The 10,251-nt window shown below is 51.5% G+C and overlaps 1 protein-coding gene across 2 annotated transcripts; it reads right to left on the reverse strand.

The window, feature by feature from the left end:
* Positions 1 to 5,977: 5,977 nt before the first annotated feature.
* SHROOM1 (shroom family member 1) lies at positions 5,978 to 9,651 on the reverse strand. 2 transcript variants are annotated; one of them, XM_047096113.1, is made up of 7 exons: positions 8,680 to 9,651; positions 8,534 to 8,589; positions 8,095 to 8,304; positions 7,337 to 7,903; positions 7,102 to 7,237; positions 6,723 to 6,995; positions 5,978 to 6,588 (listed from the first exon to the last, which is right to left on the reverse strand). In XM_047096113.1, exons 1-7 carry the CDS (start codon positions 9,649 to 9,651, stop codon positions 6,271 to 6,273), a joined length of 2,532 nt encoding a protein of 843 aa, XP_046952069.1. In that variant the 3' UTR covers positions 5,978 to 6,270. The 2 variants fall into 2 exon arrangements, with proteins under 2 accessions (XP_046952069.1, XP_046951990.1); XM_047096034.1 differs by having other exon boundaries at positions 5,978 to 6,603.
* Between the last annotated feature and the right edge of the window lie 600 nt (positions 9,652 to 10,251).

Raw genomic sequence — 10,251 nt, forward strand, 5'->3', positions numbered from 1 at the left:
GCAAAATGCTCATTTTCAATCTTTTGCTGAATATTTTGGAGTTCTATTTAAAAAAACAGATGATCAAGATCTAAAGGAAATTAGTCCCAACCAACAAAACCCTTAAACCTTTACCTACCTCATTTTAGGCGTTCAAGATTCTAGAGAGTCTTGGAGACAGAATGTGACCATTGTGAATGTAATTAATTTCAGTTGTGCTGTGAATGCTAAATATTAGGAAGCAAGTGCATCTTGGGAGAAAGAATGATTTAACTGAGAGAAAGAGGCATTTTGGCAAATACATTTAATTTGTGGTTGTCTTTATGATGAAATACAAAATGTCTTTGGCACTGGTGGGTGATTTTTTTGATTTGGCATGAATATTTAATTTTTTAAGTGTGATTTATTTGTGAATGCACCATTGTGCCATGTTCCTGAATCTGGTTTTTCAAATCTGGCTGAGCCTTTCGATGCAGTACGTAAATATTCAAAGAAAAAAATGTCATAGCATTACACCAGAAAAATAACTGGTTAAATAATAGTGGGTACACTTAAAGAGCTACTATTTTATGTGAAAATTCTATAAAAACAAAAAGTATGTTATATCCATCTTTAAAAGCCATCTGAAAGCGGGCGCCTGAGTGGCTCAGTAGGTTGAGCATCTGACTTCAGCCCGGGTCAAGCCCCGCGTCAGACTCTGTGCTGACAGCTCAGAGCCTGGAGCCTGCTTGGGATTCTGTGTCTCCCTCTCTCTCTGCCCCTCTCCTACTCATGCTCTGTCTCTCTCTCTCTCTCTGTCAAAAATAAATAATCATAAAAGCCATCTGAAAGCAAACAACTTATTCCAAAATAGCAAATGCAGAATTTCTTTGCTCAGTGAACTTAGAGGAATGGCCTAACTTCCCCAGACATTTGCTCACATCTATAATTGCGAAGGTTTGTAGATATCACCAAGAGGTCCCAGGCTCTGGGACTATAGTAACTATAGTGGCTCTTTTTGTCTTTGAAAGATGGGGAATCTATTTGCTCAACCAGCCTTTTTGTATATCTTATTGTGGTAATGCTCTGCTTTTGCGAATTGTGTCTGCATGTCATTACTTCTATCAAATAGTTCTTGTGGCAGAGGAGAGTGCGGCTCCTCCCTTCCATATATATCAGTGAGGCATCTGACATTATTTAAGGCAATCCTTAATGGAATGTTTTGATTTAAGCAATGAAATAAACAAGTCTCTCATTTTGTTCCTGCTTGTGTGATAATGCACTCCCCTTCAACATTCTACAGCTCTTGCTACTGTATTTTTCTGTCTTCTAATCTAAATTTCTTCAGTTTCTCTTCATTCTCTTCCTGGCATTCTATTATTGAAAGAGTTTGAATTGATCTGCAAAATAAAGGCATCAGCCACACACAGTTACCAAAAAAAAAAAAAAAATAGATGAATGTAGGCTCTAATCTGACCCTTTCTACCTTCCTTGCCTGGAACTCTAGCTAAACTGCATAAATTATTTAAAAATGCAAATTAAATCTGCCTCTGCAGAAAAATTGTGGGAGGCAATAATTATAGCAATCTCAGTTGCTGAAGGTGTAGAAGATGGAATAAAATATTAGAGATTTTCCATGGTAAAAGAGAGGCTTGACTGAAAAGTATAACAAAGGTCACAAACACAGGTATGACCTGCCTGGAGAAAGACAAAATCTAAACCAGCAAAGTAGTAATAATAGGAACTAATGTTTATTGCACACTCAAATCAGAGGAGGGTTACTTAAGCTGCCAGAAGAATCTTTGTGTTTCAGAAGGGCATGCTGCAAGCCTTCCAAGTGAAGTAAAACATTTGGCAGGAGTTCAGGATCAATAAGCCTAAAATTTAGGTTAAAAACCACTGTGTTTTCCTTACAGGTCAAGACTTTCTAAAACTATAGAGTAAATCAGTAGGAAATTACACTTTGATATGCATATGGAAAGTTTTCAAGTAACATATATTGCCTAGCAGGAGGTATACCTGTGAGGGGTATTGCCAACAAATGACATTAAATAAATAAATAAATAAATAAATAAATAAATAAATAAATAAATAAATAAATAAATGTTGCTTATAAGTTAAGACAATTTAGCTGGCTGGAATCATCACAGGGAAAAGAATCACTCTTTTTAATGCAGGAGAAGTTGATCATTGATATAGATGTGCATGAGTCATCCAGAGCAAGCTTTTAAATAAAGGTTTACACTTCCTTTCAGGGAGGCTGGGGGTTGTTCTTAAACGTGTCTCACTTATCTAATGAAGACCAGGGTATATGTGGTGATATACATATGGCCTGCATTTATTAAGCACCAGCATGCTTCTAACCACTGCACAAGTATTAACCTCAACCTTATAAAGTATGTTCTGTTAGTATCTTGATTTTAAAGCAAGGAAACTGACACCACAACAAATTGTAAGTATCTTGTCCAGGCTTCACAGCTAGTGACTGTCAGAAAGGGATGGCCTTCTGGTGCTCTTTTCCATCACAGTGTCCTGGTGCAGAAAAACGAGGTGGTCTTTTCTCAGCCCTTACTCATCTAGTGACCTTAGGCAAATCACCTAATTCTCCAAACTCTGTCTCCCTCCTTCATGGGACATAAGACTGGCCGTACCTATCCTACAGGCTGTGAGGAGGGTGGGGCATAGGAAAGAAGTAGGTATAGCTCCTTGGGAACTGCAACACCATCCTGAAATATCACCGGGGTGCCCAGTTGGTCCCATAGGGGTATCTGGCTGCATTCCAAAACCAAATAGCTCTGATTTGTGGCTTTGCTTTACACGATCAGCACTCTTTTACCATGTTAGTATCTGTATACATAAGTAACAATGGCAGCTGCTGGGAAAAATATTCCCACCAAAAGGAGATTATCTCATGTTCTGTATGATATCACTTTAGTTAAAAATAGATACCACAATGTCTTTCTTAATACACATTCCTCTAGCATCCCTAACCCGCCTTCCAGACCTAACCAGATGTCATTCAGCCAGCTGGACTGAAAGCACTTCTCAACACAATTATAAAGCTGGGACCACCCAGGACCCATATTCTCCGCCCCCTCCCCTTTTTTTTTTTCACCTTTTCCTGGAAGAAATTATTTGACCTTTTAAAATGGTTTCATAAATAGACTCTTTATGGTTCTCCAGATAGCTTTTTGCCTTGAACCTCTGTCCTGGCCTTACCCTTCCAGAACTACCACATCTCTGGACTTGAGCCTGTGAAGCAGAGGTGGCCTCAGGTGTTACTACAGGGAAGAGGAAAAAAGGAAGAGATGGAGAAACAAGTCTGGCAGGTGCGGGGGTGGGGGGGAAGGGTTGGAATTTGTCCAGATATCTCCTGGGGGCGGGGGGGGGGGGGGAGTCTTCCTAGAGGACAGTTGGTGCTGATTTAAGTTGCAACAACAGGTAAACCCCCTACCGTGATGGTCTAAACTGTAGCCAGCCTGAGATGGTAACACTACCGGGGTGGGGGGGCGTTGAGAGGATTGCTTTACAGCAAATGCTGGCTCCTGCCCCTCCTCCCTCTGCCCCCACACTCCCCTTCCGTCTCTTCTCTCTGCAATTCTCAACCATCTTTGACCTAAATCTCCTCACAAGCTTCTGATTTACATGTGCATGAACAGCAAGGTGATTTGCTCCCGAGAGGATCCCTGAGGTTTACTGCAGCCGCTCCCGGAGGTACGCCGTATGCAGAGCAGTCTGTTCCAGACAGATTGCGCGCTGGTTTGGGGCGCCGCGGAACGCTGCTTCCCTATTCCGTTTCCAATTCACAGTCTGAAGGTAAAAAGTACACTAATTAAATCCACGTTAGGAGGCGCAGCGGGGGCGGGGCTAGGGGAGCTGGGGAGGCGGCCGCGGGACTGCTGTTGCCTAGCAACAACGCCAGCCGAAGCCAGCCCCTCTGCAAAAACCCAGGGACACCGCCGCAGGCAGCGGGGCTGGGGGCGAGCAGGTGCGTGTGCTGACGGCTTAAAGACACAGAGGCAGGGGCGCCTGGGTGGCTCAGTCGGTTAAGCCTCCGACTTCAGCTCAGGTCACGATCTCCCGGTCCGTGAGTTCGAGCCCCGCGTCAGGCTCTGGGCTGATGGCTCAGAGCCTGGAGCCTGCTTCCGATTCTGTGTCTCCCTCTCTCTCTGTCCCTCCCCTGTTCATGCTCTGTCTCTCTCGGTCTCAAAAATAAATAAACGTTAAAAAAAAAAAAAAGACACAGAGGCAGAACCCCCAAAAGAGACCCATGAAATCCTCTTTTCCACCCTGGGGGACTAAGTAAGGCTCTTTTTGATACTGATAACTCGATATCAACACCCCCGGCTTCCCTGCTCCCCACTTCTCATTAACCAACAACTTTCCAACGAAGGCCCTGTGGCTGGCCAGAATTCCTTTCCGACAGAAGCAAAAAGGCTCAGATCCAGCCGTCAGGCCTAACGAACACTGCTCAGCAGGGAAGGCAAAGCCCCTGTGGTTAGCCCAGAAGTCCTCCTAGCTGTAGACGAGGCGTTATGAAATACAGGTAGCTTTCATCACAAGGAGAACAGTGCCCTCTGCTGGCAGCGCCCCGGCGGGTCGAATTCACCGGCCTTTCGGCGCCCGCTCACACAGCACCGCTAAAAGTCTTAGCCTGTGGTGCCAGTGCTGAACATGTATAGTGCACCTTCTTGCACCTTGAGGGAATAACGGTGTGGAAGGGGCATAAAAGGGAGAAAGAAGAAGACAGAGGCAAAACGGAAAGATGGGTGCAGGAGGTGTGGCCGTACTCTCCATCTGGTAAAGACAAGCACAGGAGCCTCATAACTCTCCGTGGAAAACCCCAGACAGAACCAAAGTGCAGTTAAACGGAACAATGACAGGCACTGCTCCTCAAGCCCATCCCGGGCTGGAAGTGCTTTGTCTGAAGTACACAATTTCCGTTGGCCTGATGACTGTTAAGTGTTTTTCTAAGAGTATCACAATGGGAGAATGCAGTGGGGACTCTACGGGCCAAGAGGCAGAAATAAGTAGATTCCATCCAGACTATTTCAAAGCGAGCTGCCCTGCTAGGCAGAGGACTTTGGAGCGGAGGCCCCGCCCACAGTGTTCAAAGGAGAGAAGCAAAGCATAATGTTAGAACCCACAACTGCCTCAGCAGGAGCCCCATATGTTTTTTATAAAAAGGCACAATGTTAGCATTGTTCTATGCTCAATAGCCCGACTGTTATAACTAATGCTTTGTTATGAATACGACCATTTAAAATTCCCAACCAGTTGCACTTAGTGACAATACGCATCAGAAAACAAGCCCAGAAGCAGAGATTTCTCACTTTGGGGTCAGTTGGCTTTAAATACACATACACATGCCTTTTAGTGTGCCCAGCTTCCAAAAATACACCGAACATTTGCATGAACTATGTTCTCAGCCCTGGCGTTTGCAGCTGCAAATACTAAAGCACATTCTCACATGTATATTTGAGAACTTAACATTGATTCTGTGTACACAGGGCTGATGTGCAAATAGAGGGGAGTATGTGTCCTCTGTTTTGTTCCACACCAGCACCTTCCTCCCACTCCCAACCCCAAGGCACCCCCACCCCAGCCTCTCTAGCATACAAGCTCAGCTGCCTCTCCAGGTCCTCAGCCCCCACATTCTAGGTTTCCAGGGCCCTCATGCCTCACCTTCAATTTGAGGTAAAACCCAGCAAAAGAGACCTGGATTTGGCCAATCAGGCCTAGGCTTTTGTGGTAGTGACGCAGTCACCAGAACTGGGAAGGATTACTGGTGGCAACTGAGTTGAGGGCCCAGCATTCCCTTGGTCGAGACCGGTTTCAAGCCTGTATAGTCTTCCTAGGGATTCCCACACCTGACTGATGCCCTCCAACAAATCCCTCTTTTGCTCTACTCAGGCAAGGCTGGTGTCCATGGTCTGTAAACAAGATCCCTCCAGGTGACACACATTTCTCACATCAATTATTATTAAGAGAAAGAAAGAAAAGACAAGTAAAAAGACCGTTTTTCATCTTAAATTTAAATGCTCCTCTAATTTGTCTCCTCTCCCTCCAACCAGCCTGGACTGAGTCTCTCATCACAAAAAGGGGAAATACTGCAGTTGTAAAAATCCATAAATTAATTACCAAATAATCCACAAGACTTGGGTAAGACCACATGAAAACACTTAGAAGAATTCTGGGAAGACCCGGTCAGGGTCTTCCCCGCCCCAAGGGAAAAGCACCGAGTAAACAAGCGTCACCCCCAGTTATGTCAGTGAGGCGCAGAGAAATGCTCCCCACCCCCACTGCCTGTAATTAGATGAGGGGCAGAGGGAAAGACGGTTTATCTGGAGAACGGGTCTCTGGGGGCAAGGTCATCCTGGGAGGCAGGGGACGACGGCCAAGGTCGCTCCCGACGGCGTCCAGTTGGTCCTGAAGGAGCCGGACCCGCTCGTCTAGGCTGCGCTGCTGGGCCAGAACGGCGGCCTTGCCCGCCAGCAAGGCGCGATAGGCGCGCAGCTCTTCCGCGGGCAGGGCCTTCACCAGCACCTCCCGCAGGGCCCGCTCGCGCCGCGCCACGTGCTCCTTCAGCTCCTTGGCGTCTTCCTGCTGCCGTTTCAGGAGACCGAGTCGCTGCAGCAGAGAGGCCTGCAGTCGCAGGGAGAGCGCGCCGTGAGCAGGGAGATGGCGCCGTGGTTCCCAGGATGGTCCCAGAAGCCGGCAGGCCCCTCACCACCCCGCGCTCCCCCGGCCGGAACCCCTGTCACCTGCTCGTCTGGGTCGCCGTCTGCGCCCTCCCGGGCCAGGGCGCGGCGCACGCGGGCCAGGCGACTGCCCAGCAGCAGCAGCAGGCCAAGCACGCGCTCTAGGTCGGCCATGAACCTGCTGAACCGCTCTAGGTCGCGGGGTGCACAGGTCTGGCCCACCACGGCCTCGAGAGCAGCCCCGCGCCTGGCCCAATCCTGGGCCACCCGGTGCAGCCGCTCCTGTTCTGCCTGAAGGTCCCGCAGCATCTTTTGGAGGAGATTGGCTAGCTCCATCTGCAGGGAGGGCGTGGGTACTTAAAGGTGAGGCCAGACTCTGAATTCTTAGCCCATACTCTGGGCTCTTGCCCCACCCAGTCTCCACCACCCCCTCCACACTCACTTTCTTGGCTTCGATGCTGTTTGGATCAGGGAGACCCTGACCACAGGGTTGGTCAGGCACAGGGTGGGTGGTATGGTTTTCAGACCTCATCTCCTGAGAAGTTGGCCAGAGCTGGCTGGAGCTAAATAGATAGCACCTGGGTACAAAACCAGAGCTCCCTGGGTTATCCTCCCCGCCACCCACCAGAGTGCAGGGACTTAGAATCCCCCTAGTCCCTAGTACCCCCCACACTCACCCTGGCTCAGGAGTACCAGCAGCGTCCTTTCCAGCCTCCTCACCGGCTGGCCTCATCGCAGCCCAGACCTCAGCTAAAGGAATCAGCCCATCTAGCAGACCCAGGGGTGGCTCTGGACTGGGACAGGAAGTGAGTGTGTCACTCATAGAGGGATCCAGTCTGGCCAGCTCCTGAACCAGCTCCTCAAGGCGCAGACTGCACCATGTTGGCCTGGAAACAGGCTGGCCAGTGCCCCAAGCTAGGGCAGTACGGCCAGGAGCACCTGGGGTACTGTTGCCTGGAGGTTCCAGGACATCAACTGGAAGAGGTTTGAGGGGGTCTGTAGCTGCAAGTGGGTCAATGGTCAGCAGTCCAGTGGGGTTGAAGGTTGGAATGTCACCATTTGCAGTCCCAGGGGGGCTACAGCATGTAGTCCTGGAAATGCTCACAGAACCATTTATCCTCCGCCAGCTGTCATCTGCCCCTGCAGTCTCTGGGTGCTCATGGAGGGGGTGCTCTGGGGGGACTCCAGCTTGGTCAACCCCCTGGCCCAAGCCGGTTTCATACTGCTGGTCAGAGACATGGACACTGGAAGTGGAAGAGACAATGAATAAGAAAAAACTCTGTCCAAAGACAAGCACTGGCCTCCACGGGCCACCTGTCTCCATCCCCACAAGCCAGGCTGCCAGGCTGGAGAAGGTTCCATTCCCCTCTAGAATTTTCTTGTTATGTGTGGGAAAGAGGTATCTCATTCAGCTTGGAAGCAAGAGGCAACTCACCTGGTTGGGTTTCCTGTGGGCGCATGGGTGTCTGGAGGTGATCTCATTCTGACCAAGGGGACGTCTTCCAGGAAAACTTCATCATCAGGAAGGGAAGGGAGTCGGGCAGACCCAAGGCATGTCTCTGAGACCCTCTGTTCACGGCCTGCAGGACTGCTCTGGAGGCACTCGGCAGGACACAACACTGCAGCTTCCTTCTGAGTCAGGAACCTGGAGGAAGGGACCCCACACTGACTACAGTGACCAGAAAGGAAGCTCTAGGTGCTGCACCAGAAGACACAGCAGGAGGTGGGGGGAATAGTAAGGGATGTCGTTTGTAAAAGACAAAATCAGAAGGCCCAAACTGAGGGTAGGTGATGGGCCCTCTCTTTTCTTGGACAAGAGCTATGAAAACTGCTTCTCTCCAACTTCTGGTCCCCTGGTGGTCCATGTCTCTCACCTGGAAAGTTTGGTCTGAAACAACAGTCTGGGGGTTTCTGCTCCTTGGGGAGCAACCTGGAAAGGCAAACAGTTGCTTGAAATGTAGCTCAAGTTTTCATTTTCCCAGATGTCCCCTACCCCAAGCCTGCAGCCTATCTTCCACACCTGAACAACGGGCGTGACCCCTCCTGAACCTCCCCAGGGAGCCAAGACTTCGCTTGAAGCGCTCCGACTCCGACTGGAAGGCCTATGGGCGTCACCGAACTTCAGGGACCGCGGTTCTGGATCCTCTGTGCCTCGAGGCTGCGTCTCAGGCAGCCATCTGATCTGGTGATCTTCCAACTCTGCCAGCACCCTGCGCTCCTGGGGCTCGGGCCCGGCAAAGCCAGAGCTGGAGCAGGCGTCACTCGAACATCCCCCCACAGATCCACCGCCTCGACCCACGCGATCCAGCTTCCCTGGCTCAGAGAAGCACCACTTCCGCTGCTGGGTGGCTAGGCGCCCCCGGCCGACTGGTCCCCGCGCGGGAGCCCCAGAGCGCCCCGGCTCCACTTCCCCGCCCGGATGGCTGAGCGAGGCGGAGCGCGGGTGCGCCGCAGGGGGCCGCGCGGGTGCAGCGGGCCGCAGGCGGGCGGGCAGGCTCATGCGGAGCTCCTTGCGCTGGAAGGACGTCTCCCGGAGCACTCGCCGTTGCGCGCCCTGCAGCCGCTGGCGGTAGGCAGCCCGCGAGGCCGGTGGGCTGGGCGGCTCGACGGCCCGCGCCTCCGCCTCCGCCTCGGCCGCCAGAGCAAACAGCAGCGGGGTGGCCTGCCGGCTGAGCGGCCCCGACGTTCCCTGGACCCCTGGGAGCCGCAGCCCACTGCGCGCGGCAGCCGCGGGCCGGGGCTGCGGGGACGCCCGAAGGCCGGCGGCAGGCGCGGCGGAGGCTGGGCCACCCCACACCACGCGCACGTAGTCCCAGTCTAGATAAGGGAGGAGGTCAGTTCCAGGCGACGGCGTGCGCGGCTCTGGAGCGCCGGAGGCCGCGGAGAAAGAGCTGTAGGCCGAGTCGGCGCGCGCGGACAGCCGCCGCAGGTCCAGGCTGCGAGTGGACGAGGCTGGGGAGGCGCGGTCGCCCCCAGGCCCCAGGGCCTCCATGGCTCACAGGTGAGTGCTTAGACCAGCTCCGTGGATCCTGGAAGAACACAGATGGCGCCGTGGGGGAGGAGCCGGGAAAGGCTGGCCACTCCAACAGGGACAGCCAGGTGCTTACACATCCCCTCTTTGGTCACAGGATCTTTAGTGCTGCCATTTCCCGGGTCAGGGATGGCATAGGCGGTGGGGCCAGCCCCTGGGAGCGGAATTTGAGGGCCTTAACTATTCTCCCTTAGCTCAGGGGAAGGAATTGGCAACTGGCCCATTCCCTCCTGGGGTTCTCCTGGCCCGTAGCCCGCCTTTACCCTGGCACCTCCTGGAGCGCTGAGAATGTACCCATATTCCTTCCCTCCCCAACCCAGTCCCACCCAGGCTGCTTCCTGCCAGCTTTGTTAGCTTCTCCATGTGATCTTTCCCTGATAAACAATGGTCAAGAACGTTCTGAGATCACAGGGGAGCCAAGAAAGGGGGGGGGGGAAGACCCAGGTCAGGTGGTAGGGACAGCTTCACAGCCTCCCTTCCTCCTCTGTGTCAGTTATGTTCCCAGTGCTTTATATAAATATTTATCTTGATCCTTATAACTGCTATCTGCATTTTACAGAT

This window comes from Lynx rufus, unplaced genomic scaffold (genome assembly GCF_022079265.1).
Source record: "Lynx rufus isolate CCGP_SWC_20201006 ecotype Redwood Valley unplaced genomic scaffold, mLynRuf1.p SCAF_1, whole genome shotgun sequence".
Classification (NCBI taxonomy): domain Eukaryota; kingdom Metazoa; phylum Chordata; class Mammalia; order Carnivora; family Felidae; genus Lynx; species Lynx rufus.

What these genes read in the sequence shown, in the direction of transcription:
- SHROOM1 (XM_047096034.1), bottom strand. Translation starts at nt 9,651, where the DNA reads ATGGAGGCCCTGGGGCCTGGGGGCGACCGCGCCTCCCCAGCCTCGTCC. An exon ending in CCCACAGGAAACCCAACCAG is followed by an intron (nt 7,904 to 8,094) that starts GTGAGTTGCCTC and finishes TTCCACTTCCAG; the next exon opens with TGTCCATGTCTCTGACCAGC. An exon ending in ACAGCATCGAAGCCAAGAAA is followed by an intron (nt 6,996 to 7,101) that starts GTGAGTGTGGAG and finishes CCCTCCCTGCAG; the next exon opens with ATGGAGCTAGCCAATCTCCT.